General features: G+C 52.7%; 9 protein-coding genes across 9 annotated transcripts; 5 read left to right on the forward strand and 4 right to left on the reverse strand.

Annotated features, from left to right (window-relative positions):
- Positions 1 to 456: 456 nt before the first annotated feature.
- Positions 457 to 2,928, forward strand: AYO20_02476 (hypothetical protein; the record flags this gene model as incomplete). Its single annotated transcript, XM_022640780.1, has 6 exons — positions 457 to 576; positions 635 to 880; positions 1,037 to 1,133; positions 1,194 to 2,335; positions 2,404 to 2,608; positions 2,660 to 2,928. The coding sequence occupies 6 exons, from the start codon at positions 457 to 459 to the stop codon at positions 2,926 to 2,928; spliced, it is 2,079 nt and encodes a 692-aa protein (XP_022503429.1).
- A 1,171-nt stretch (positions 2,929 to 4,099) lies between these two features.
- Positions 4,100 to 7,375, forward strand: AYO20_02477 (plasma membrane ATPase; the record flags this gene model as incomplete). The annotated part of the gene is made up of 4 exons (XM_022640781.1): positions 4,100 to 4,528; positions 4,601 to 6,938; positions 6,993 to 7,030; positions 7,082 to 7,375. The coding sequence occupies 4 exons, from the start codon at positions 4,100 to 4,102 to the stop codon at positions 7,373 to 7,375; spliced, it is 3,099 nt and encodes a 1,032-aa protein (XP_022503430.1).
- A 1,320-nt stretch (positions 7,376 to 8,695) lies between these two features.
- AYO20_02478 (hypothetical protein) lies at positions 8,696 to 9,538 on the forward strand (the record flags this gene model as incomplete). Its single annotated transcript, XM_022640782.1, has 1 exon — positions 8,696 to 9,538. One exon carries the CDS (start codon positions 8,696 to 8,698, stop codon positions 9,536 to 9,538), a length of 843 nt encoding a protein of 280 aa, XP_022503431.1.
- Positions 9,539 to 10,512: 974 nt separating this feature from the next.
- AYO20_02479 (hypothetical protein) lies at positions 10,513 to 12,049 on the reverse strand (the record flags this gene model as incomplete). The annotated part of the gene is made up of 2 exons (XM_022640783.1): positions 10,513 to 10,990; positions 11,142 to 12,049. 2 exons carry the CDS (start codon positions 12,047 to 12,049, stop codon positions 10,513 to 10,515), a joined length of 1,386 nt encoding a protein of 461 aa, XP_022503432.1.
- Positions 12,050 to 13,473: 1,424 nt separating this feature from the next.
- Positions 13,474 to 14,535, reverse strand: AYO20_02480 (hypothetical protein; the record flags this gene model as incomplete). Its single annotated transcript, XM_022640784.1, has 5 exons — positions 13,474 to 13,585; positions 13,640 to 14,075; positions 14,127 to 14,169; positions 14,231 to 14,308; positions 14,356 to 14,535. 5 exons carry the CDS (start codon positions 14,533 to 14,535, stop codon positions 13,474 to 13,476), a joined length of 849 nt encoding a protein of 282 aa, XP_022503433.1.
- Positions 14,536 to 15,190: 655 nt separating this feature from the next.
- Positions 15,191 to 16,269, forward strand: AYO20_02481 (hypothetical protein; the record flags this gene model as incomplete). The annotated part of the gene is made up of 4 exons (XM_022640785.1): positions 15,191 to 15,247; positions 15,356 to 15,715; positions 15,804 to 16,174; positions 16,230 to 16,269. The coding sequence occupies 4 exons, from the start codon at positions 15,191 to 15,193 to the stop codon at positions 16,267 to 16,269; spliced, it is 828 nt and encodes a 275-aa protein (XP_022503434.1).
- A 1,262-nt stretch (positions 16,270 to 17,531) lies between these two features.
- AYO20_02482 (hypothetical protein) lies at positions 17,532 to 18,077 on the forward strand (the record flags this gene model as incomplete). Its single annotated transcript, XM_022640786.1, has 2 exons — positions 17,532 to 17,553; positions 17,614 to 18,077. 2 exons carry the CDS (start codon positions 17,532 to 17,534, stop codon positions 18,075 to 18,077), a joined length of 486 nt encoding a protein of 161 aa, XP_022503435.1.
- Positions 18,078 to 19,093: 1,016 nt separating this feature from the next.
- AYO20_02483 (hypothetical protein) lies at positions 19,094 to 24,333 on the reverse strand (the record flags this gene model as incomplete). The annotated part of the gene is made up of 2 exons (XM_022640787.1): positions 19,094 to 22,354; positions 23,623 to 24,333. 2 exons carry the CDS (start codon positions 24,331 to 24,333, stop codon positions 19,094 to 19,096), a joined length of 3,972 nt encoding a protein of 1,323 aa, XP_022503436.1.
- A 353-nt stretch (positions 24,334 to 24,686) lies between these two features.
- On the reverse strand, positions 24,687 to 26,335 carry AYO20_02484 (hypothetical protein; the record flags this gene model as incomplete). Its single annotated transcript, XM_022640788.1, has 2 exons — positions 24,687 to 26,221; positions 26,287 to 26,335. 2 exons carry the CDS (start codon positions 26,333 to 26,335, stop codon positions 24,687 to 24,689), a joined length of 1,584 nt encoding a protein of 527 aa, XP_022503437.1.
- Between the last annotated feature and the right edge of the window lie 1,428 nt (positions 26,336 to 27,763).

A 27,763-nucleotide genomic window follows, 5' to 3' on the forward strand; every position in this document is an offset into this window, starting at 1 on the left:
TTCATCTCATCACCATCTCATCACTCAGGCATCACCAACCGACGCAACATCCATCGCGTTTGACTTCCTTTTCTTCGTCTTCATCACGCACATAGTCTTATCAGCTCGTAAAGTGCTTCTCTACCAGTATTCTTCTCTGCACACGGCCGCTAGTTCCTCAATACTGCCGCTGCCAGGCCGCAGTTGCCACCTCGCTGTAGAAGTCTTGTGGGCGCAGTCTACACTTAGCAGGGAAAGGGAAGAATTTGGGGGGGAAAAGACTACACTCTTGCACCGCACATCATCCTTCACTTCACCTGTACCTCGAGTCTGTAAGACGTCTTTGTCGATCGAAGACTCCGTATGCGTTGATCGACTCAACTTCGCCCCTTTCGCCATCTTCCACCTTGCCAGGGTCAGTTTCCTCCTTCAACACCTTGTGTCATCACCAGCTGTAGGAGAGCTCGGCGCTCCATCATGTCGTCCGCAGTAGCGGAGCTGGACTCGATCCTGCAGTCCATGCTCAACCTCAAACCACCAGGAGTTTCAGGCTCAAAGATCACTGCCATCACCACGCTCTGTACAGCAAACATCCAAGTATGTCGATTTTTCAGCTTTGTGCGTCCGCGCCTCCTGTAACTGACGTGACTTCTAGTCCGAATCAGTCCTTATTCAAAAGATCTATACCCATTTCAAGAAGACACCAGGAACACACAAATTGGGGGTTCTCTACGTGATAGATTCAGTGACGAGACAATGGGTAGATCAAGCCAGAAAATCAGGTCAACAGCTGGGTAGCGGAGCTCCTGATGGAACCTTTGCCGCTGGTGTGACTCGAGTGACTGAATTGCTCCCCGTACTCATGAACGACATTATTGCTACCGCTCCAGAAGACCAGAAGGTATGCCATTCTATGTCCGTCGTATTCCTCTTAAACTATTTTGAAGTTCGACACGCACTCCACGCGACCAGACTACCCGTACACCACCACCTAAGTCTTATTTGTTGTTTGCCTGCTTGCTTTGATCGAGACTCACGTGTGGCCACCTCTGTTTAGGTCAAAATCAGAAAGCTCTTAGAAATTTGGGAGCGGTCGAACACGTTTCCAACTCCGTTGCTTGCTTCACTCAAAGAAAAGCTTGACGCGCCTAAAGGTATATTCAAAATTCTGTCCCTCCGTCACCCGAAACGGATCAATCCTAACTGTAACGCAGTCTCAACCACACCTGAAGGATCACCGGCACCCGGTTTCGTGCCACTTGGTCAGTCCATTACCACTGACAATATGGCAGCAAAACCTCCTCAGCAGCAGGACACGTCAGCTATCCTGGAAGCGCTCAAGAATATGGCAAAGCAGAACACTTCCGCGCCACCAGCCATTCCAGCACCCGCCCAAACTAGTTTGAATAATCTGTTAGGCGCGCAGAATGGGATCCCTCTGACGAACAGTACCGTAAACCCCGGCCTTGCTCCCGTCGCCGCCAATGGGTCGGCTGTAAACCAGCTTGGAGCTCTGTTCGCTGGATTGAGTAATGGTGCGCAAAGTCAAAGTCCTGCAAATGTACCTGCAAATCCACTTGCTGCGTTTCTTCCGCAACAAGCTCCTGCTCCCACGGTGCCACAAAACCCTGTTCCTCTAGGTCAAGATACTCAGGCTCAAGCACAAGTTCAACTGCAACTCTTGCAGCTGTTGGCTAGTCAAGGCGTTCCTCCAGACCAATGGGCGACCGCTCTACAATTGTTGAACATGCAGGCCGCAGGAGGCGGTGGTGCTGGCAGTGGCGGTGGCCCTGCGAGTGCCAGTGGCCTTCCGTTTCCGCCTCCTGTACCAGCAAGCAATTGGGCAGGCCAGGTTCAAGCAACCGGATCGTCACGTGATGCTCAAGCCCGTTCCCCTCCTGGTCAATATCGACGTCGCTCACGCTCTCCTGGCTATGATAGACGCCGAGATCTGTCTCCAAGACGTCGCCGAGATAGTCCGGGGGCTGATGGATATCGTAATGATCGCGATGGCAGGCGAGCTGATTACCGTCAGCGCAGCCCAATGGGTAGAAGACGCCGAAGCACCACACCGCCCAGTGACTACAAGCTTCCACCGCCAGGCCCCAAGAACGTGCAATGGGATCCGACTCTGCCCAAAGGCCACATCAAAGTTTTCAGTCGGACACTCTTCGTGGGCGGAGTCACCTCGTCCGAAGCACACTTGAGGGGCCTGTTCAGTAAATTCGGGGTGGTTCAGACCTGCATTGTCAATATCGATAAACGCCACGCTTTCATCAAAATGATTAATCGCCGCGATGCCGAAAGTGCCCGTGATGGAATGGAAGAGTACAAGGTGGGCGACATGCAACTCCGCGTAAGTGACCTGCGTATTGGCAGCGAATTGAAAAGGAAGATAGAACCGAACTGACATTTGCCCTGCAGACCAAATGGGGAGTGGGATTTGGACCACGTGACTGCAGTGACTATCAAACCGGAATTAGTATCATTCCGATTGAACGCCTCACGGATGCAGACCGCAAGTGGCTGCTCACCGCCGAATACGGGGGAACTGGCGGTGCGCCGATCCAAGAAGGCATGGTTGTGGAAGAGCCTGACATTGAAATTGGTGCAGGGGTTTCCTCCAAAGGTATGACTGCTCCCTGCTCACCCTGGTAGACATGTTCTAACTGTAACGTAGCCATGAGTCGACGTATTGCTACTGATCAGGGCGGACGACGCGGCCCTCAATCTTCTCGCCAGCATCCGGGACGTGAAGACAACAGATACAGAGACAATGATCGCCGCATGGATCGAGATGATCGCCAAGGCTCAGGCAACCCCAATAACATTGGTGTTATGCCGTCAATGCCTTTCCCTATGAATTTTGGCAACATATCCAACGGAATGCCCGGCTTCCCACCTGGATTCCAGATGTCCGCATTCCAACCGCAAGGCAAGCAGGACTAAAAGTCACACGGCCACTCGATTTGACCGGCAGATCGAAGCTGCACACAGGCAGAAATGGCGTTATTGTCGTTACCGGTACCAAGTGTTGATGGCCAGGCATGATACCCAATCGATATGTATGAATCAAGCATATTCAGGAGTTGGTCACCAGCACAGAACACCCCAAAATTGGAGGCGGTTGTGATGGAAGCAATTTTCTTTATTCAACTTTTGCCCTGCATTGGAAGTGCAGGCTCTCGTAGGGCCCGTTCTCGTCTGCTAGCATTGATGCCTTGACAGTACGATTGGGAATACAGGATTGGGATTTGATAAGGGCAGATTCGGGAACGACGACGTATGTATGGATAATCAAAGGATGCGTTTTACAAGGTGACAGGCTTGGTGTTGCTCACCGACACCTATTGACCCTGGTGGGATTGGTTACCACTTGGTTACCAGTCTCAACGTGTTCTCGTTCCCACGTGCTGCGACACGTGGATGGGCTTTTGAGATGATATTCTGTGCAAAGTAGAGAGATCCATTTGACGTCGCCCCAATCGCCCCTCTCTATGATTTTTCTTGTCTTGTTAGGCTATGGGTCCCCTTTTTCTTGTCCTTATCATCAGACAACCAAGCCCCCCACAGACAAGGCTTCCGCGCCCGACACCGCCTCAGTCACCCGACGTTTCTGTGTCTTGGAAGGAACATTGCCAAGTCTAGATAATGGCAAGTCTGACTTGGGATGGCGTGAGCGATTGGTTCTGGGGCTCAAATAGGGCTTGGTTCCGCTCAATCAGCGTAGAAGAGGAATAGAGGGATAGGCGTCACCACCCGTTGTGGAAGGGATTGGCCCAAGATTGCGGGGGTGAACGTCGGAGTCCTGATCCTCTCGCCTCTGAGATTCACTCATTCTTCTCTTACCACTTTGTTTCTTTGACTTTGGGCTCATGGCACTTTCCCCAATATTCTTACAACCTGTACAGAGTCATCATTGTGTCCTTCCTTTGAAGCTCGTGCGACCTGAAATTGAGGGCAGCGACCACGGTGCTACGCTTTCCTCACATCAAGAACCCTCGCTTGACTGCCTTTCCACGACTCTTTCTTCCGGCGCCCACCTCCTCACGCCGTATTCATCTCACCCCCAATGGAGTCGATATAGCCCACACCGTTAACCTCTTCCTATTTACTCAACATGGTAGACACTTCTTCAGACGTTAGTTCCTCGGGCTCGACCCATTCCTCGCCCGATAAACCTCACCCTCTCCATGTCACCGTGAGCGATGTTGTCCCAGACGAGAAACCCGACGTCATGTTCACCCCACGAAAGGCTTCGAGATTGGAAAAGGACGATGACGATGAGGAGGAAGATCTGGATGCGCTTATTGAAGAGTTGGAATCACTCGACCCAGATGCTGATATTGAAGCCGACATCGAGACAACAGCGGGTGCGCGAAATGTGCCCGAGGAAATGCTCCAGACCGACACGCGGGTGGGATTGATCGAGCCCGAAGTAGTGGCCAGGCGAAAGAAATTCGGGCTAAACCAAATGAAAGAAGAGAAAGAGAATTTGCTGCTGAAGTTCCTGGGATACTTTGTTGGTCCCATTCAATTTGTCATGGAGGTATGGCTACCCACTGCAACATTACGCCGATACCCATCTCGGCGATGCTTATACTGATGTCTTGTCCCACAGGCTGCTGCGATCCTCGCCGCTGGTCTTGAAGACTGGGTGGACTTTGGCGTCATTTGTGCGCTGCTCCTGCTGAATGCCAGCGTCGGGTTTATCCAAGAGTTTCAAGCTGGCTCTATCGTCGAAGAGTTGAAGAAGACCTTGGCTTTGAAGGCCGTTGTCCTGAGAGAAGGCCACCTGATCGAAATCGAGGCCCCTATGGTGGTTCCTGGAGATATTCTACAACTTGAAGAAGGCACAATCATACCCGCTGACGGCCGGCTCGTTACTGAAGATGCGTTTCTTCAAGTCGACCAATCCTCCATCACGGGCGAGTCCCTCGCCGCGGACAAACATCTGGGCGATACCTGCTATGCCTCGTCTGCCGTGAAACGAGGCACCGCCTTTATGATTGTGACGGCAACGGGAGACAACTCCTTTGTCGGCCGAGCGGCTGCTTTGGTCAATGCCGCATCAGGTGGCTCAGGCCATTTCACCGAAGTCCTCAATGGTATTGGTACAGTGTTGCTTGCGCTCGTGGTTTTCACCTTACTCGTGGTTTGGATATCGTCATTCTATCGATCTAACGACATTGTCACCATCCTCAGATTTACCTTGGCGATCACCATCATTGGAGTTCCTGTCGGTCTCCCTGCCGTGGTCACCACCACCATGGCCGTCGGCGCTGCCTACCTGGCCAAGAAGAAGGCCATCGTCCAGAAGTTATCCGCCATTGAATCGCTTGCTGGCGTGGAGATACTCTGCTCGGACAAGACGGGGACTTTGACCAAGAACAAACTCTCCCTTCACGAGCCATACACGGTGCATGGTGTTGATCCCGAGGATATGATGCTCACCGCGTGTTTGGCGGCGTCCCGGAAGAAAAAGGGCATGGATGCTATCGATAAGGCATTTCTCAAAGCCTTGCGGTACTACCCTCGAGCTAAGCAGGCCTTATCCAAGTACAAAGTCATCCAATTCCATCCATTTGACCCGGTTTCGAAAAAGGTCAGCACCGTTGTCGAATCACCTCAGGGTGAGCGCATAATTTGCGTCAAGGGCTCGCCGCTATTTGTGCTCCGCACAGTGGAAGATGACCATCCCATTCCTGAGGAAATTGATATCGCATACAAAAACAAGGTTGCAGAGTTCGCAGCTAGAGGCTTTCGCTCTCTGGGTGTGGCCAGAAAGCGAGGTGACAACTCGTGGGAAATTTTGGGAATCATGCCTTGTGCAGATCCGCCTCGACATGACACCGCAAAAACAATCAACGAAGCCAAATCGTTGGGTTTGTCCATCAAGATGTTGACTGGTGACGCCGTCGGCATCGCCCGAGAAATGTCTCGACAGTTGGGACTTGGAACCAATGTCTTCAACGCAGAGCGCCTTGGACTCGCTGGTGGCGGGACGATGCCGGGCTCCGAAGTCTACGACTTTGTTGAGGCTGCAGATGGGTTTGCCGAAGTGTTCCCCCAACACAAGTACAACGTTGTCGAAATCCTACAGCAAAGAGGTTATCTGGTGGCAATGACCGGCGATGGGGTCAATGACGCGCCCTCGTTGAAGAAGGCGGATACCGGTATCGCGGTCCAAGGCGCAACTGATGCAGCTCGATCAGCAGCAGACATTGTTTTCCTCGCGCCTGGTCTCTCGGCCATCATCGACGCCCTGAAGACGTCGCGCCAAATATTCCACCGCATGTACGCATACGTCGTTTACCGCATAGCCCTGTCCCTTCATCTGGAGATCTTCCTGGGCCTGTGGATCGCCATTCTGAACAAGTCGCTCAACCTTAAGTTGGTGGTTTTTATTGCTATCTTTGCCGACATCGCCACACTGGCAATTGCCTACGACAATGCGCCATATTCGAAAACGCCGGTCAAGTGGAATCTGCCCAAACTATGGGGCATGTCCATTCTGTTGGGAATTGTGCTCGCCGCCGGGACTTGGATCGCACTGACGACGATGATTGTGGGCGGGCACGATGGTGGTATCGTTCAGAATTTTGGGCACACGGACGCTGTCTTGTTTCTTCAGATCTGCCTCTCTGAAAATTGGCTGATTTTCATCACCCGCGCTAATGGCCCCTTCTGGTCCAGCATCCCTTCCTGGCAGCTCGTGGGTGCCATCTTACTTGTGGACATTCTCGCAACATTCTTCTGTCTTTTCGGTTGGTTTGTCGGTGGGCAACAGACCAGCATTGTTGGTGTGGTGAGGATCTGGTTGTATTCTTTCGGGGTCTTTTGCGTCATGGCTGGCGTCTATTACCTTTTGCAAGACAGCGTCACCTTCGATGACATTGTACATGGGCGGAAGACGAGGAGCAATAAGGTGCTCAAGAAGAGAGATATGGAGGATTTCCGTGAGTTTGGCCCTTGAGGAATATGGAGTGAGTTGACTAACGTCTGTTTCGCAGTTGTGTCGTTGAACCGCGTGTCCACCCAGCACGAGAAGGTTGCATGATGCGCGACCTGTATGCTACAGGCTGGCTACGCGCGGTCACAGTCAGCAGGAACGCCGCAGAGTTGGCCACAGCCGCACCTCAACCATGACCTTCTCTTCAGGAATAACTTCTGCACCGACTCAGTCAGATCGGGAGCTCGATTAATGGAGCGAGTCCTGAATGCTCCTGGGAAACAGAAAGAAGCGAAACGGCCGCTACTCCCGAAGCTGGACTTCCACCAGGCCTCGACATTAGAGCAAGAGGTCACGTCCAGCTTTCCGGAAGGGATGATCAGTCCCGATATTTTCCTCCACGGCACTAAACGCGGGATCTTGGTACCGCAACACAGCACATGAGTCAACACGATAGACTGGGGGGTATGGGAGGACACTTGTTGCCATGGAAGAGATGATAATTGATACCCTGTTACTTGTTATAATCTGGATTCAAAGGGACCTGCGATACCCGACACGAAGTATTGGGCTTGAGCGATGGCGCTGTATTACGGGTGTTTTTTTCTGGTTTTCCACGGCGATTGGACTATTGTGGATGGCCACCATCATTGGCATTGTGGTGAGGATGAGCGCAGAGAATGAGGGTGGACAAGGAGCGGAGGGGGTGAGGTACCGAGTCCTAGAGTTACAGCTGATAATATAATGACTGTGCCGCGAGGTCAGAAATATTGCTATCATGGAGGTACAGAATCCGTCTTGGTAGAAGCCCTCAGGACTAGGCGGCGTCAAGGTCTCTAGTCCTGATGTGCCTCTCGAGGTTTGGCCGTGGCTATGCATTTCTTGCTGTCTTGTTTTATTTCGAGTCTCTGCCTTCAGCCAATTTATGCGAGCATAACTCTCCCAGCTACTGTTCCCGCTCCCCTACGCATTCTGATTCTGGTCCCACCTGATTCTCGACATGGACGCTCGAGAGATTTCCGGGGGTAATTTCGACGACATATATCTCCAGATATACAAATTGAGGTTCCAGGACCCCGCCGATGAGATGCGAGTAAAATATGACCAGGGCTTGAGGCTTTGATGTATACCAAAAAGAATGCCAACCAAAACTCTTGACTAGGTATTTCAAGCTTTTGGCTTCGGCACAGCACGAGCAATATTATCGTGAAGCCCGAGCATATCTGGGAAGCATATTCCGATGGGGAACACAAAAGATCGAGGGCTGGGTATTCCATTATGTGTTGGAGAGAGGAATCCCTCTCTTGGGCCCCACTGGTTGTTTTGAAATGTAGACCGTGGACCATGGAGGCAACATGCGTACATAGTCGACTCTTCGTCTCGGCCGAACTACTTCTTATGTATGTACCTCAGCCACCTGAGGCAGATTGCAGAGTACCAATCTCGACTTGGACCAATAGTACCCAGTCCATTCACCTCCTCGACTGCATGTCAGGTGGAATCTATAGGTACACTGAGTGATTGTCCAACTTCCCCCTCGCCCTTCTGCGATTCCAGCGGAGACCCGAGGTATGTCGGATAGAATCTGCGGAGAGATTGTCTGCCATATATCACACGCATGTAACACCCTGCCGCACCCTCTGGCGTCTCCGCATCGTTGACGCCCGTAGTACATATTTCGAAAAAGGTCTCTTTTTGTGTGGTATTCTCTGATCGTGTCCTGTCCTGTCAAGTGTTCTTGGAAAGGCAACGCAAGGCAAAGCAATGGATGTGCCCGGGTACGCGTTGATCACGGGCGGGGGATCGGGCATTGGCAGGGAGTGCGCGAAGACGTTTGCGCGCGACGGGGCCGCGGGCGTGGCGCTGCTGGATATGAACCACGACGGGTTGCTCGCGGTGAAGGCCGAGATTGAGGCACAACAACAGCAAGAGAGCAGCGAAGGGGGAACCAAGGCAAAGCCGCCGTGCAGGGTCGAGGTGTACGTCGTGGACGTGCGCAACGAGGACCAAGTCAACCAGACGGTGGCCACGGTGGCGCGCACCTTCGGCCGGCTCGACTACGTCGTCAACGCGGCGGGGGTGGCCAAGAAGCACGCCGGCGGCGCCGCCTTCGCCACGACCGAGGACTGGCAGCGCGTGCTCGACATCAACCTGACGGGGACGTTCTTCGTGCTCCGGGCCGCGGCGCAGATCATGCTGAAGCAGGAGCCCTTGGCCTCGAGCATCGACGGCCGGGCCCTCCAGCGCGGCTCGATCGTCAACCTGGGCTCGATCCTCGGCGCGGTCGGCGTGCCCCTGTCGACGGCGTACACGGCCTCGAAGCACGGCGTGCTGGGCCTCACGCGCTCCGCGTCCGAGGATTATGCGTCGCGAGGGCTTCGCATCAACGCCATCTGCCCGGGGTACATCGACACGCCCATGACCAACAACACCTCGGACCCGCTCATCCGCAACACCATGACCGACATGGTCGCCCACGCCGTGCCCATGAAGCGCGCGGGCCTGCCGCGCGAGATCGCAGACGGCGTCGTCTACCTCTCCGGAGGGAGGAGCTCGTTCGTCACGGGCACGGCGCTCTTCGTCGATGGCGGGTATACCGAGAGGTAGTTAGTTGGCTCCTACGCGTCTATTACTTCAATGCTTCTAGGGACCTCTATGCTCCTTGTAGCCGCTGGAGAGATAGGGTGGGACAGCTGTCTGTAGATACGATACATGCAGGATCCAATCTAAACATCAGATATATATCCTGCTTCGACAAGCTGGGAAGAGTACCGTGTACCTCGTAGTACTACCGGTCCTCCTTCTACACACACACCTCCCCCGCCGATCTCCATCTCTTCCCTTTTTCCTTTCCTGTGCACCATGTGTATTTCATGTTGGGAGCACAAGTCAGAAAGCTACCGCTAAACAGCAACTCAACTTGCTAAAAGGCGAGGCACGTCATGTGGACTGGGTTGGACCAAGGGGTTCTGGAGAGATATCGTACGTCCAAGCTTAATGGGTCATCTATGAGTGAATGAAACACATCATTCATCGGCGGGTAAGTAGACAGGAAAATAACTAGAAACGGGCTCGTGAGGTATTCGAGAACTTTGTTCAGAGACATATTGTTGCTGGATAGATGCCTGGCTAGGTTGGGTAGGTCGCTGGATTGCTAGGGAGCTTGATATGTAGATATGATATGTATATGCAGAGAGATGGGCCAGCTGGCCAGCTGGCTAGCTATGTAGGTATATATATGCAGATAGATCATAGATGCTGGGGTAGAGATGTAGATGTGTAGATATGCAGAGACATTCCAATCGTAAAGACATTCCTCGTCCTCTTCCTTATCCTCGTCCTCACTCAGAGCCTCGAAAGAGGGCAAGAACAGTCCGTTCTCACCAAACGCCCTCTCTCTCCCTCTCTCCCTCTCCATCCCCCATTCCCATTCCCTAGCCCCATATCCCGGCCCTTTCTAAGCTTACACTTCAACGTAGCTACCTGGCAGGGAGACTGGTTGACCGGCTAAACCTTCACTTCTTACCTTTGACCTACCTTTAGCCTCCCCATCCATTTCCACATCGGCAGCATCGTGTGTGCTACCGCAACGAATACACGCTGACATTCGGCGTCAGATCCAAATCCTTGAGCGGCACCCGCGCTGGTGCCGCCGCGTTGGCGACAAGTTCGCTGTGCGAGACAGACACCTCCTTGAGCTCGAAGTCCTTGAGCGGGTACTGCGTAGCGTATGGGTACCGTGTCGGATACGGATACTGGGAACTCTTGCGCGACGGCTTCGTGCCGAGTCCCACGCCGAGGTCTCGCGCCGTGCGGCGTCGTCGCGCGCGGATGAACAAGGCCAAGATGACGAGGAGGATGGCGGCCACGGCGATAGACACGCCGATTGCGGCTTTGGCTCCGTGCGAGAGACCGCCCCCAGAGCTGGATCCCGTAGAGCTTGTTGGGGCGCCCGGCGCGGTAGGGAATGTCGGGTCCAGGATGAAGGTGGCGTCGGCAAAGGCGATTTCGGCGTCGTTAATGCTCTGGTCGACTGTTGTGTTGTCCGGGTTGAGGACTCTTATTATGGCATCGTTTGGTCAGTATCTCTAGTATCACATGGGACCAAGAATAAAGGGGAAGTGGGATTAAAAAGGGAGGATCATGCGGAGATGGGGGACAGGGGATAGTAAAAGGGTGTCTGTGGTGTTTCGCCATGCTTTCTACGTACCCGTAAATGGTGTAGATCATGCCACCGCCAAAAATCCAGTCGGCCGACCCGACGATCCTGGCGTTGTTGATAAACACAAAGCCGTTCTGGCTGAAGATGGACACCTCGGAGCCCTCGTACGTCGAGTACTGCCCGACGGGCGGAGACTGCGGGTTGATGTCGAGGACGCGGTCGACGACGTGGTACGAGACCAGGCGTTCCAGCTCGGTCCAGGACATGTTCTCGATCACGCTGCCGATTTCCTGGAAGGAGTAATTCATGGGTAGGAAGACCGTGACGTCGGACAGGTCGTTGACGCTCATGTGCTCGCCGCTCTCCGTGAGCACCGCCGCCTCGGCGAACACGGATCCCCCGAGCATCTTCTCCGCGTCGACAGTCGCTTTGAAGGGCTGGGGGAGACTTAGGAACGCGTCGACCACGTAGACGGCGCCGCCGGTGAAGTTGAACGCCACCCCGTCCGTCTCGGACGTCTGCCGCTTCCCCGACGTGAAGGTGATGGCGTCGGACCAGGGTGAGCCTTTCGCAGCGACGATCTGGCCTCCAGTCACATTCGTGTATCCGGACGTGGACAACGCCGTCGTGACCAGGTTGTATTCGTCCGAGGTGAATCCGTAATACGTCCCGTCCAGGACATGGTAGCTCATCAGCGCGTGTGCGTCGGTCTCGTCGAGCGGGATGCTCGGAATGGTCGAGGAGTCGGCCAACGCGGCAAACGCATCGTTGCTGGGAGCCAGGAAGGTAATGTCGGACAGTCCCTGCAGCCACAGGGTGAGGTTGGGGAAACTATACAGATACGTCACCAGGTCTGACAGCTCGGCGATGCCATTGAGCGTCTCGACGATGTCTCCGTCCTGCGCGGCGACGAGACCGTCAACCGAGATGACAGCTAGAAGCAAATGGCGAAGCATCATGGGATACTGAACTCGTTGGTCAGTTAGTAGAGAGCAGATTTCCTGGAGTGACAAGAGGGGAGGAAACCACGGATGCATAGGCTCGTGGCGGTAGGGGAACTAAAAGCCATGGCCGCGTGTGCCATCCTTCGCTGCGACCATGGTTATCGTGAACACCCTCACGACCTCTCGTAGATCGAGGTATCATTCTTGCCGTGAATGTCCGTCCCAAAGGTTCTTTTCGCCGTCACATCACCCTCAAGACCTTAGCGGCAGAGGGGTAGGGAATACTGGGAGGAATCCTTCTGAGATGCAAAGTCCTGATCCCATTCGCTGTCGTTGGAAACCGGCGCAAACTACCCCCAATCGCTATGTCCAATTGGAGGCGATTGAGGTCGAGAGCATGATAGGTCCGAGGAAGCTTGCGACAGATAGCATGACGGCATGAGATAGGATGCGCATGTTTCCATCATACCCCTCCCTGCCCTCTCAGATGCCGAAAGCAGTGGTTTCCGATCAGGTGGTCACAAGCTCCCACGCCATATTCAGTGTCGCTGACGAATCATTTTCCGGACGGGGTTTCCCCTTTGATAGATGCAATCGCGACAGAATCGCTCGCCATTATCTGCAGAAAACTGGGAGATCGGCAAAACCTTGCTCCAATCCAGTGCGACGGCACAAGTTTCGGTCTGCGGGGTCAATCATGGACGAGGAGAGATTTCCGGGCTGCTCCCCAAGGCTGAAACGGCTGGTGCTGATCATCTGCAACTCTCAGTGGCTGTTGAGATCGATTCTTCCCTGTCTGTGGTTCTCCAGGAACATGCTCAAGAACGCCCGTGAGAAGTGGTGCCACCAATCCATAGCTCGAAACGAGAACTTCTTCTTCTGTGGGTGGAAGTAACATGGCCTTTCCAGAACAAGTTGAGCATGATTCGTAATGACGAGCGGTCCATGAAGACCGCCATCTTCTCCCCAAACCCCGAACTTCCTGATCCGGTATCTCGGGAGAAGTTGGACGATGGCACTCAAGCCCGAGTAAGTTTTCTTGGTGGTTGCGTGGCCTTTACCATTGGCATTGCTTCACTTACTCCCTCAATTCGTGTGTTTCCGGCCTCGGTTGATCCCGAGGTATGGATATACATCACACTCTGCACTTGCACCTCCATAAGCATATAATGTCCAAGAGCTTCACTAGCACAGAGGGAAAGAATGAGTGCCGCAGCGAGTTAGACGCAAGGCTGCCAGCCAGAAAATGGAGATAGACGCAAATATATCTCCCAATATTTGGGGGTTAGTATGTACACGCTAGACCGAGGGAAGGGAGCAGCATCTCGACAAATATAAAAGTATATATTGGTTTTGGCTGTGGAATAGATATCAGATATCAGACCTGTGAGTACCGGGACGTCTTTGACCCAAGCTTTTTCCCCGGAACCTCTTGATCAGCTCTCAAAGACCATCTTGTTCGAGATCTTGCCAATGCGCTCAATCTCAATCGATACAGTGTCGCCATGTCGGAGCCATGCCGCCGGCTGCATGAAAGCGGCCACACCACTTTCAATTTGTTAGTGATGGAAAAGATCAAGCGTCTTTGTTCCCAGCACTTACCTCGGAGTGCCTGTCATGATCACCGTCCCCTTTCTGACCGTCGTGCCTCTGGCCAAATGTCGAATGATGGCACCGATCCCAAAAATCAAATCGTCCGTGTTGCCATCCTGTCTCAATTCCCCATTGACCCAGGTGCGTAGTCTGAGGCCCTCGGGGTTCACGACTGCTTTGGGCGAAGCGATGACAGGACCGATGGGACCGAACTTGTCAAAGGATTTGGCTGGGCCGTGCTGACCTCCTGACCTTGCAGGGGCTTGCCAGTAACGGGACGAAACGTCATTGCCCACGGTATAGCCCAGGACATAACTCAGGGGATCTTCATCCTCGGAGATGTTCTTCGCATCCTTGCCGATGACAATTGAGAGTTCGCCTTCGTAATCAAGGTCCTTTGCCTCCGGATTGATAGGGATGTCCTCGAATGGTCCGGCCAAGGTATCTGCGGTCTATTTAGCAGAGAGCCCGAACACAACGAGCCAAAGGTGCTTACCTGAATATTTGGTGAAGACAACGGGGAAGGTTGGGATTGGAAACTGAGCTCATGCGTCAAAATGGCCCACCAGGGATATACTCAATGTTCTCTTGCCCACTTACGTTCGCTTCTTCAGCATGCTTCCTGTAATTCAGTCCTATACCGATAGTGAGTGGCACTTTCTCCAGAGGGCTCAAGACCTAGAATATGTGAGCAAGAAGTACAAGAACCTGACACATATTCCAACCTCGGATATGACGGCTTTCTTGTCCAGGAGTTTGAAATTGCTGTCAAAGGGATCCAGGCCCGAGAAGATCTGGACTTCCCTCCGCTTGAGATCGGACTCCCAGTCTGAACCGGCCTCGCCGTAATACATTTGACCGTCCGCGGCCTTGAACCTGACAAGCCTTTCGAATTTCGCGGCCATGGTGGCGATAGATCTTTCCGCTGGGCTGTGATGTATACTGTCTGTTACTCAAGAAGCCAGTCCGGATACAGCACTATCCTGTCACAGTTATATAGAGAAATGATCCATCAACTCAAGCTGACAAAAAGGTGCCTCGGGCCGAAAGGCGACTTGTATAAGTGTCCCATGGTATTCACGCCGTCCGTCATTCCCCAGAGAAACCTCACCATCTGTCGTGATTGTCCCCGCTTCTCGGAGTTCGGAGTCTTCACTCCGCCCGCAATCGAGGGACATGGGACTTCACCTGGTGCAGGGAACCAGCCTTGGAATGGATCTCCGGAGGCGATTGGATGATTAAGGCCATGTGCCTTCCTGAGCTGATGCTGGTTCTGTACGCATGAACGACGATGAGGATGAAGGACAACAACAGATTGAATAAAGTGACAAAAGTCCCCAAGGCGCATTGACGTCATTCGTGAAATGGATTGATATGGACATGTCCGACTCAAATTTTTGCCTCGACTTGGGTTTGTAGTGAAACCGTGCAACTCTCTACGAAACCAAGTGTGATTTGATGCTGCTACATTCACGGAGTTGCTTGCCCAGTTTCAACATCTTGTCTTCTCGATATAGTTTCAGAGCCTGGAAGTTCACGAGGCAGATCCACATCTCAACAATGTCTGCCGAAAAGAATTATTTTGGAAGTTCGCCGGACTTCATATCGAAGCACCGCGTATGTCTCTGATACAAATTCTTGCTCAAGCATATATTGCTCACCAAACATTGAACATGGTGGTTCTCGGACATCCTTGCTCTTCTAACAACAATCTCCCCTCGATAGACTCAATATCCCTCCTCTCGCACCATCTTCGTGACCGGGGCGACGGCCGGGATCGGGTTCGCCATCGCCAACCACCTCCTGTCCTCCGGCGATCAGCACCTCCTCATCCTGTCTGGGCGCAAGGCCGATGTGCTCAGCAAGTTCCAGTCCGACAATCCAGACCGGGTCATCACTAGGGCGGGAGATATGGCTGACCTGGACTTCGTCCAAGGGATGCTGCGAGACGTGCAGTTTGACGGCCGACTCGACGGGTTGATTCTGAACCACGGAAGCTTGGGAAAGTGCTTCAGGATAGGGCAGATGGATAGTGACGAATGGGAACGCACATTCAGGATCAATGTGACGAGTTGCGTTGTCTTGGTAAGATCAACCTACGAGGCTTCCTACATTCACCCACCATCAACTACTGTCGGCACAAGTCTAACCCGTGATCACAACATCCGATCAGATCCAACAAACACTCCCTCTCCTCCGCAGCGCAAAGGGCCGTATCGTCTTCACATCCTCGGGCGCCGCCATGAACGCGTATCCCTCGTGGGGAGTATATGGTGCCACGAAAGCAGCCATTAACCACTTAGCCATGACGCTGAAGGCTGAGGAGCCTGACGTAACGACCATATCAATTCGACCCGGGGTCGTTGACACGGCCATGCAGACGGACATCAGGGAGAAGTTCATTCGCAACATGGACGACAAGGACCAACAGAAGTTCTTGAGCGCAAAAAGGGATGGGAAACTCTTGCCGCCGGAGAAACCAGGGAATGTGATTGCGGAATTGGCCGTGAAGGCGAAACCCGAGTTATCGGGATTGTTTCTAAGGTGAGACACTATCAACCTAGCATTGTATATGGAATCTTATTGACACGTTTCCAAGTTGGGATGATCCCCAATTAGCCGAATACCAGGCTGAGTAGTGCGCGAATTCGACCGAGATCGACGAGGTCTCGGGGCCTCAGAAGCCGACCGTGATACTACCGATCGAAACTGATTTGTACAAATGATACAGAAATTCATACTTGACAAAGATTCAATAGAACGATTGGAATAGTACTCGTAGCATCTGCTCTCCCGTTGTTAGTAGGTATCGAGAAGAATATAGACAAGACATAGAGGGACAGGTTTGAGAATCAGGCGAAAGATGAAAAATGAATACACAAGCTTAAGCATTAGATCCAGTGGACCTTCATACTTAGCATGGAAGAGTGGTGAGTTCATCACGAAGAACTTGGTTGGAATGACTGGTGGGACTTACCATCACGAGGGAGTAACAGTCCTGTAACAATGATGGACCTAAACTTCCAAGTCCACAGTTAGGCAACGGTCCCGGAATCAAACAAGGTCAAATGATGTGATGTCGTGCGAGTCTCGTTCAGGTAATCGAACCAGTGTATTCGTCAATTGTATTTCCGAATTTGATAGTACATAGTGTTGATCATCATTGGAAATCGGGTAGGAAATTGATAGAGACGGGGCGAACATACACCATAACCAGCTTTCCAGCTGTCAGGGACAAGAGGTCTGTTGTTAGTCTGTAAGATGTCAGTAACCACGTACAATCAACAGTAGTCAGTAGTTTGAAGGAAGATGAGAAATGTTCAGAAGGTCCTGTTTGGGTTTGGACGGGTAATCACCATAATTTGGTAAGATAGGGGCGACACGAATATTCATCATATTGGAGATGTGTGAGGGAAGACCAGGACAAGAGCCACTTACCAGGCATCGACCAGCATGGTGAATCAGGATCAGGGGGGCCTCCTCTGTACATCACGTCTATCAGTCAGTACACCGATCTATAACGAGCTGTAGTCGGTTCAAAGTCTCGTCGCTCTATCGAGGGCAGATTCATTCGTCAATGTTGATAGCAAACATGCGGATGAACCGTCACCATAAGCATTATCATTGGTGTAGATGGTTGTTTGTCGTTGTTTGTGATGAAGAGAATCAAAAGTGAAAACAAAACGCAACTTCGGAAAAAAGAAATTGACTCTGTGCCAAGACATGATTTGCGCGTTTCCTGTTTCGGAAGGCCGGCCGGGCCCTGGTCGCGCATCATGTCGCAACTTCTATTTAACACCCTCATCCCTCCCCCTCGTCCTCACCTGGGCTGGGCCCGTGAGACTTCAGAAGACCCTAGACGCATACACCTCCTACGCTAAAGTAGATACACTCTGTCATCATGTCGGACAAAGAATTTGGCAGTATGTTGCGACCCCAAAGACCCAAGAAACTTGTTGGCGCAATTACTGACCTGTTGACAGACAACGACGACCTGTCTCTTCCCAAGGCTACCGTTCAAAAGATCATCTCTGAAATCCTACCACAACTCCCTCATGACGATACCAACGGTGGTAAGGAAGGTGAGATGACCTTCACGCGCCCGGCCCGCGACCTCCTCATTTCCTGTTCACTCGAGTTCCTACGCATGCTCTCCTCTGAATCAAACGAAATCTCTGAGCGCGAGTCCAAAAAAACCATCAGCGTCGAACATGTTGAACAAGCGCTCACCGACCTGGGATTTGGAAGTTACATCGAAGGCTGCCGCGGGGTCGTGGGCGAATGGCAAGAGGTGCAGAAGAAGAGAATCGGAAGAGGCGAGAAAATGCGCAACTTCGGCGGGTTCGATAAAATGGGAGAGGAGGAACTAAGGAAGATGCAGGAAGCGCTACTGGGAGAGGCTAGGGGCAGGATGGAGGGTGGTGGCGCCGGACCGAACGACATGTGACAAGGGCACAGAATAATGCCCTGAAGGTTGCCATACATTGCAGGCGGGAAACGGTACCGATGATCTCGCTGGAAGGCTCACAGTGATGGCCATTCTTACAGGACGGTTGATGTTGCCATTACCTTTCAGAAACCAGCAATGTTCTCCGACACAACACCTGGCTGAAGGAAGCTACAACAAGCCTGGATAAGCAATCTCTGCAACTCATCAGAGACGGACATTGTATCGCTCGAGCAAGAAACACTACAACATTTGTATAAACATCTGTACTATCGATTTATTCTGGACGCTGGTGAACCCAGACACAGAAATCGCGTACCAGGCAAACCTACGCAAAGGTCATCACACCAAAACTTTACACCAGCATCTCAAAACATCTTGATACACAATGAGAAAATGGCTGGTCAAGGACCCTACTTGAGGGCAGAATTGCAGCAACCGATTATTCGTTTCTTCGATCAACGACGAGCACGCACGCCTTTGTCACTCAGCGTCCTAGAAGGGCGCTACGTCGAATCCCTCTCCCGCGCCCGGACGACTCGGCGATCTACCCGAAGGAGGCCGCTTAGAGACATGAAAGCAGGATCCACGACCACGAGTTCTCGTATGACGGATAATTGGGGAATTCTGGTCACGAACCTCTAGATACAGACGCGTGAATGTGCTTCTGCGCATTGGAGCCTGATGAATATGGAATTGGTTTATTCTGTGGGAAATGAAACGGCATGCGTGGCGGACGATCGAAGTAAACGTGATCAACGATCGACTGACACACTAGCCGACAGGGCACCCTTGGTGGAATGGCAAAATGGTGAACCACGTTAAATTCCACAACAAGAGAGCAAGCAATACTTGATCAAAGTGACTTTTGTCCTGCCTATCGGGTTTTTCATTCTTATTAAGCACAATTGTTTTCGTTCTTCGTCTCGCCTGCCTCCAACGGCATGGCGAGTGTGTCTCTCTCTCCTTCTCTGCATTTCATTTCTCTCGATGAGGGATGATACACGCACTCTTCTTCACCTCGCAGGCCTCTTGCGCGCATCCACATTCATATATCTCGCGACATGGCCCAGCTTCCTCAACAAGTCTGCGTCTAGACGACCGAAATCGTCCCTGGCCTTGAGATTGCCGCCCAGATCTCTCCGAACTGGTCCTCCGGTGGTGGCACTGGCGTTGGGGCTCTGGAGACCCTCGACGAGGATGCTCCATTCGGCGACCGTCGCGCCGTCGCCGGTCATGTTGGTCGCGCTGACGCTGGAGTTGTACAGCGAGCCCCAGATGCGCAGGGTGGCGAAGCGCGCGGTGAACACAGGGGCAGCGGTCGCGGGGATGTCAAATGTGGTGATGTTATCCTGCACGGCCTCGATCGAGTTCAGCGCCGTGACGTTGTAAGGGTCGGAGATGCGCACTCGCTCGTTTGTCGCGACTTCGAGGACGTTGCTCGAGTTGATGGTCGCGGCTGAGGGGTTCGCGAGGGACTGGTTGTGGAACAACACCGAGTAGTTATACGGTGGGATCTGGCCCCAGTTCAACACCATTCCTGTCACCTGGAATCCCTCCGGGATGGCCACTGTGATGGAGCTGGTCTTGTTGGCGAACACGGGCTGCCATTTCGTACTTGTCGCGCCGTCGACTGCCGCAAGCGGAAACTGGCCTGGCAGGTAGTCGTCCGGGGAGGAGACGGGGAGGCACTGGGCGACATTGTTCTCGGTCGTGGGGATGAGGCCGATCTGTCTGTTGGGGACTGTGATGCTGGAATTGGGTGCCAGGGAATAGGTGGCAAGGGGTGCTGAGCCAATAGGACCAACCACGACGGGAATGGCAGCGGTCGCATAGGTGGCGTTCGGAACAGCGCCCTCACCAGGGGCGAGGCTCCCATCTCGCGTCAAGGTGGTATGGGTCTGATTAGAAAATGCCGAGATCGGCCAGCCGTACCAGTGGAAGGTGCGGTATCTGATCTGCGGGATCTGAGGCGGCAGACTGGGGTCAATGTGCAGATTGAAATCGGGAACAAAACGAAATCCCAGATATCCGAACAGCACGACCTGCAGTGCTCCTCCGTGGCCTGTGAGGAACGGATATGCAGGGTGCGTTCCGCCATTCTCGTTCCAGTTGTCGACCAATTGTTCGGAGAGCTGGAACCACGGGCCCCTGAGGTAGGGATGCGAGCTATATTGCTGATAGGTATAAGAAGAACACCCAGAAGGCGATATCTGGTTTGCGATGATAGAGAAGATCGCATATGTCATGGCGGGGCCGTCCACGGACTGCAGCGCGGCATAATAGTCGAGATCATTGAGCGAGTCCTCAGAGGTGTAATTCTGCCCGGTGAAGGACAGCGGATAAGTATTGAGAATGACATCAGCCTGTTTTACCACCGTCGTGCCGTTCATGCCAGTGTATTCTAGTGTGACATCCGCGTCTTGATCACGGCCTATTAGCACGTTTTGAGCCATCGTCGTCCAAGTTTCGTTGGGTGTGGAATTAAACATGGAGCGGAACTGATTAGCATAGTTGAGATGTGTAGAAATCAAAGCCATGGTGAAACCTCCGTTGTCGACGTGGTTGGCGTACTCGTCAGGGTCAGTCATATTCAGGAGAGACCAGTGAGAACCGTTTCGCTCAAGGATTTCCGAGTACATTGTGGCAACAGAGTCGTAGATCGGCCAGAGAGACTCCTCAAACATTGCCGTGTCGCCAGATGAGATCCACAGATTGATGAATTCTAAGCCAATGTCGCCGTTCAGATGATACTCGTAGTCCCAGCAAGGTCCTGTAGCTGTACAGTTGCCAAAACGTCCACTGGTCCAGGGGAATATTGCTGAGTCGGAGCTGAATTTGGTGTCGTTCTTGGACGAGGCGAATGCGGTGCCAATATTTCGCTTCGCCTGCTGGTACCTCTCCACGCGGTAGTTCGCGATACCCTTTGCCGCCGATGGGAAGGCTGCTGCCAGTCCAGGTTGCATCCATATCTCAGCGTCCCAGAAGATCTGCCCAGCATATGAATCTGAGCCCAACCCACCTACTGCGATGCTGTGGCTATTGAACGAACTAGTCGCGTTGGCTGTCGCGGTGATCGAATTTTGTGAAATAGTGTTCTGAAGAAGATGGTAGGGATTTGTCACTGCTGTAATTGCTGCCTCGAGGATAAACTCGTCGTCTGGCAGTGTGCCGTTCTCTGGAAAAGAGAAATCGTCGACGGACGAGACAGGGAACTGTTCTGCCCATTCCGCAGTGTGAGTCTGCAATGAGGCAGCGTACCCAGCCTGTCTTGCGGCAAGTGCGGCATTCTTGGCAACAGGACGAGGGGTCAAAAACCCATCAGTTGAGGCGATTCCGACAAATTTGGTGAACGTAGCAACCTGTCCAGCTTGAAGGGTGACATTCAACGCAGATGCCACAGAGGATTCATTGTTGCCGACGTACGGCCTCTGCCATGTGGCTTGCTGAACCGAGCGTACTGTAGCGCCAGTGCTGGTCATACCAGCATATACAAATGCTGTCACGTTATGAATACCGTTCGGCTGGACAGAGGTGAAAATGAGCCCAGAATCAATGCCGTTCTGTCCAGGGGTTGTACGGACAGCACAGTCTCCGTTGAGCACATTTGCTATTGTTAAGTTGGTGGCATTGGTCGCAGTAATGTTCATTGTAACAAAGCCCTGGTTGAGATTGAGCTTGTGTGCGAACATTTGGTAGGAGACGTTGAACGACCCATGACCATTTGGAGACCATGTAAAAGCCCAGTTCATCAGACCACGCTTCATGTCGAGGCTAGATCTGAAATTGCTGATGGTCGAATCATCAGTCGAAGCAGCCAAGTAGTTGTCGCCTCCCAAATCTGCCACAATGCCGCTCCAGTGAGGGATGCCACTGATGGCCGTATCCCAGCCATACTGATACAGCCAGGGGAAGTTGGAGCCGTTGGTTGTAGGTTGGGAGTCCCAGAAACCCCCGACTGTGGCAAAGGTTTGTCGTCGACCAAACAGGGGCCAGCCGTTGATATTATCACCGTCAACGGGAGTGTCAATTTCGAAGAATGGACCTAGAGCTGCCACGTTGATGCCATGATAGCCATTTGCAACAACCATTCGAGATTGATAATGTCCTTGATCTAGCTCGGTGGTCGTGAGCACCCAGTTCGCAGCGTCCCAGGTAACACCCTCAAATCGAGTCTTGTATATGGTTGATGCATTACCAGATTGAGCAGATGTGAAGGAGGATAAGCATATGGTGAGAAGCAGGCCAAAGAGCCTTGTGAGGCTTGACCCAGCCATCTGATGGAGTCAGTTTGATCCGACTTCTCTCTCGACGGTTTTCTCACTTACCCTAGGCGGTCTGGTCGTTACTTGTTGTCTTTGTCCAAGAGAAAATCGACAATGGGCTTGCTATGATGTTGATTGAAGCTACAACGAAGGGAAGATTGATGACAGGAACCGTCCAGGTTTTGAGCTCTGGCCACTAGTTACCTCATGAATGAAGGAGAAGCGTACCGACCATGTGACAGAGAGAGGAGCTTGACTGGTAGGTACGGGAAGTTCCTGCTGTATAAGTGAGTTGTCCAAGTCTACATCAAATCCAGGCAATGAGCGTAAGACCGACAGAACGCCCTTCTTGCAGACAGTTACATTTGACCAAGCAATACCATACTTGATTTGCTCGTCCTTGTAGTCACATTGACCGGGATCATCGGTGACTGTGGCCATCATAGGACGATTGTCGAGCGGTTTAATGGATCCAATACGACGTCATTTGTGGGATGAACGTAAAAGGATGCGGAGGTACTACGACCTCGCCGTAAAGGACTGTCTAACTTGGAAGGCTCCTAGACCTGCTAGATTGGGTTTCGTGGCAGGTCGCTTTCTTTGTGTGGGGAAGTGGGAAGTGGCGGAATCTTGTGCCTGGGGAAGCATCATTGGAGAGCTCGGCGCATTTCCTAGGGTCTGCGATAGAGCGCCACCGTTGTCGTGACCTCTAGGTGTCACCCACTTCCAAGCTTGGGGCACGTCGTCGCCGCGTGTCTGGTGGAGTAACGGCATGCAAATTTGCCTGCGATGAGTCGATCCGGGCTTGGACCTGCTTGGAGCGTCAAGGATTTCCTGCTCAGAGGCCATTACCCGGATACGGTGCCCGAGATATGTCTGTGGAGATCGAGTGCCAACTCCGTGCATCTGAAGGATTTTCCCGTAATCGCAAGGTTACATACGAAGTACACTTCGACGTACAGCCAGTCATCCTTCTACTTCCTCAGCCTCATTGTTGCTGCGTCTGGGTCTGTTGTATGCACCACTCCTTCTCTTTCCAGTCTGATAGCTTTCCGAGGTGGTGATGGCCTTTTCACCTACAAAATGTTCGCCGTCCCATGCAGTCCTGCATAGTGGACACCTCGAGGATCGGTGTATTCGAAAGAAATTCTGGGTACAGATATCATGTATTCGGCAAGGGCAATCACGCTGAGGACACCGTTGACCCTGGGCAGTTGAGAAATGTGTCAGCTCTCGTAAATAGGGGGAAATTGAAAAGAACGTGCGGTATCATATCTTACCACCGTAATGATCTCCTTGCAAGCATGACAGAACTTGATCTTCTCTTTCTTATTGCCGTCTTCGTCTTCGTCATTGTAGGTGTCCACCAGCCAGCCCTTGAGTTCCATCAAGGCACGAGGACTCAAGCTGTAAAACCCGGCTCGACTCTTTTCTAGCCACCCTTCGCTCTGCATTCGGTGCAGCATATTCTCAGCATCCTTAGCGCCGAGCATGCCAGCAGATGACTGTGCCCCGGTTTCATTCTCTTCAGACGTCTGGCGGCGGAGAGGGGTGCGACCAACCTGAATCGCATCGATGCCGCTTATACACATGGCTTCTCTTTTCCCCCTGTTGTTCTGTCCATCAAACATTGCATCGAGTAGCTTTTTCACATAGACAATTTCGTCGGCTGTGTATGTCGTGGCGAGCTGAGTAAGAGGATCGCTCGTGATATTCACCAGCGCCCACACTCTTTCGCGGGTCTGCTGGTGGAAGGTACTTCTGATCTCGAGGTCGAGGGGGGACAGTCTGCGATTTGCTTCTGCGATGTAGTCGTTCAGATCTTCAACCGTGACATCTTGAGGCAGGACTTCGCGTTTCTCTTGAAATGACGAACATGCTGCAATGATGGGTTTGGCCGTCTCAAGGGTTAGGACGCTGCGGGCAAGAAAGGCCTGTAGGAATGCTTTATTGGCATCGCCGTAGCCAGCATTGCCTCCGAAGCTCTCCATTTGAGGCACAGCAGTCTTCAGGGAAAGTGACAAAATATTCGGACTGTGGTGAGGATAGGAATCGTTGGTCTTGGTGGGAGAATTTACCACTTTACGCGTGTTCTGAGCGGACGCGTCGTGCGCCGAGCCACGACCAACTTCCTCTATTAGAACTTCAACTGCACAGCTCTCCTTTACATCAGCAGCGGCATTGTTCGCCCATAGTAGTGGATTACTTCACAAGCATGCTGTGTCCCCAATGGCCATTTGAGATATGCATGCTCATGGTCTATTATCTATCAAAGCTCAACCAGCCTAAGCAAGGCGGAATCGCTCAGGAATGGAGTGTGTATATACAGTACATCCCGCTTTGGTCAATTCATCTCATTCCCTGGCTTCTTCGAGGCAATGACCTCCTCCGTCGTTTTCGTAATGATCTCAAAGGCTGCCCTCACATACTTCTCTTCTCCATGCGGGTTGCCACTGACGACCCGCATGAAGGATTTGCCCGCGGTGCTGCTGCAGGTGATGAAAATCTGACCTCGCTCGTTGATCAGATCTCCAATGTGCCTCGTCACCTCGTTCGCATCCTGTTCTTTTTGTTGCTTCGCTGCAGTCTGTGGCAGGAAATCGGCATTCGTCTCCGCCGTATTCGCCTGCTCTACCAGGGCAGAGGGTTTGACCCGGAAACAGACCAAACCAAATCTCGGCTCGGCGACCAGCTCGAACAGGTCACTCCTTCCTCGGACAAGGTCAGCAAAAACCTCACCTCTCTCCAGCGACTTTCTGATATGCTCCCTCATCCCTTCTAGGCCATAACTCCGCATAACAAACCAGATCTTCAGAGCTCGAAATCTTCTCCCCAGGGGGATTTGCCAGTCTCGATAGTCCGTGACCAGACCACTGTCCGAGTGTTTGTTCGTATAATAGGCGGCAGATATAGACAATGCACGCGTCAAATGGTTCCTGTTCTGGACAAACAGACAGGAGGCGTCAAAGTTGACTAGGAGCCATTTGTGCATGTTCATGTTGAACGAGTCGGCGATGATCATTTGTGGAGAGTACTTGGAGGAGAATTCGGGTCGGACCAAGGCCGCTCCAGCGTAGGCCGCATCAATGTGAACCCAGATGCCTGGGTTGGCTTTCAGGACTGGCGCGAGACCCGCAAAGTCGTCAACTGCACATGTCGAGGTTGTGCCCAGCGTCAGGGTGATGTAGTAGGGTTCGAGACCTTCAGCCTTGCATTGCTCCAGGACAGCTTCCAGCTCTTCCCTCTGCAATGACAACTCATTCTCAAGCTTAGTCGGGATAGACTTGTACCGCGTTCCGGCGATCAAAGCACCCTTTTGCGTCGAAGAATGGGCTTGATCACTCGACAAGGCCACCAGCCGACCTCTCAAGAAGGCAATGCGGTCTTCTCTCTCGAGCGATCCAGGTTTCAGGCCTTCTGCATCACACTTGTTATGCAAATACCTCTCCCTCGCAGCGACCATGCAGGTCACTATCGCCTCACTGGCACTGCCTTGAATAGTGCCTCCGCCGCCGCTGGCACCCGTGCTGAGAAATTCCTCGGGCAGTTGAAGAGCCCGAGCCAACCAGTCCATCACCACGGTTTCCAGCTCCGTGCACGCAGGACTGCACAACCAATTGAATGCCGGCGCCGTGAATGCGGCAGAGTACATCTCCCCGAGCATGGACGGGTAGGTGACACCAGCCGGGAAGAAGGCCATGAAGTTGGGTGACTGCCAGTGAGTGATACCGGGCACAATTTTCGACCCAATATCTGACTGGATTTCGGACCATGACTCTGGCTTTTCTGGTGCCGACGAAGGCAGCTGTGGTGCGAGGTATCCTGGCTTGATCGTCGGCAGCACAGGGTAGTTGGGAAGCTCTTGATTGTAGGCAATGACTAGAGGAGGGAGCACGGTGTTAGTCGTGGATTTCTTTTCTTTTCGTTCAGGATTGGAAACACACTCTCTTCAATGGCTGCGTGGGCAGCTTTCCGGAATTGATCAGCGTCCATGTCTAAACTCTTGGAGAAACAAAACCCTCTAGATGGTGGTATCCTCGAAAGATTCAATGTCCTTGATGCTGGGCTGGATTGCAATCTCGGGGCTTTCCTCGAGAAGATCCTGTACATATATATATGTTTTTGCCTTATTTCCTCATTACCGACAGATCCGGAAGAACGAATTATACAAGGATGACTCAGGTGGCTTGAACGGATGGCGTTGGAAAACAACAGAATACCCCCAAGACCCGACGCACAGTGTTATCATAAGTCCACGCTATGTGTCGATAGACTTTGTAGTCATGTCAGACTCGTAATTAGCACTCGTCGATGCTACCAGAGGTGCCAAGGCCAGTAAAAACTGCTCGCGGCTCACCCCGTTTGGGATCGAAGGTGATGCCGCCCTGTGCTCACCCCCGGCTTGCGCGAGCTGGGAAGACCTCACCTGTGTCGTGGGGGCGAAACACCCTGCCGCCTTGGTGCCCATGGCCAACTTGGATCCCCGCTCACCTTGATGGATCTTCTTCGAGACGGCCGTGATTGATCCATCGTTGAGCCGCCCGTGATGGCCTAGGATGCATCCAATAGCACCGCAGCCTTCTCAAAAGCAGCGTCGGTGTACGCACACTTCTAGGCCGGGCTTCGATCGGCCGGCGTTGCCTAGAGTGGTAAGGAGCGGCTGTCTTCGCTGCCGACCGACCTCTTAACGACCAAGCGGCCGATTCTGCCGAGCTCCCTCCACGCTGCTTTCCGCGTTCCCAAGATATCCCTGCGCCGTCGCCCTTCGACTCTCAGCTTCGCCTGACCGTCTAACACAAAATTTGGCCTTCATGCGATCATCACTGATTGGTGAAAATGACTCAAACCTACGCAAGTCCGACTGACCCCTTCGCACGAGTTCCTGCGGCCACTTCTGCTCGCTCCCCTCTAACCTGTCTATGCTAGCCTTTTTGATGTCCTGGCCTATATGCTCGCAATTATCATAGCTGCATCTGTATGGCCAGTTTCGAGCCACGGCTGAATGCTACGATCACCCTCACCGGCGGACTTCCCATGGATAGCCTTGTTAGGTCTTTTTCCCAGTGCGGTTGAAAGACGGGTTCTCAAACTCGAGCGGTAGCACTCGGCGGCAGCACAGTGACCATGATTGCACCAAGGAATACCCTAATTCCGACAAGTCACTGTTGCTTGATTAATTGCACTATACACGCGAAGGCTGTCAAGGAACAGGGTAGCGTGTACTCAATTGCCTAGACGCCGTCGCTGTTGCCTACCTCTGACAGAAATAATAGACGATCGTTTCAGGCGGACACCCACAAGGCCTCCCCCAACTACGAAGCTATTCTTCTCAGGCCAGTTAGACCTGATTGATCACGTGAGCTGGACATCTTCAACAAGCTTCATTGTCTCGCAACCCTCTTTCCACCTATCAAACCCCCC

Source organism: Fonsecaea nubica (genome assembly GCF_001646965.1).
Source record: "Fonsecaea nubica strain CBS 269.64 chromosome Unknown Scaff10, whole genome shotgun sequence".
In the NCBI taxonomy this organism is placed as follows: Eukaryota; Fungi; Ascomycota; class Eurotiomycetes; order Chaetothyriales; family Herpotrichiellaceae; genus Fonsecaea; species Fonsecaea nubica.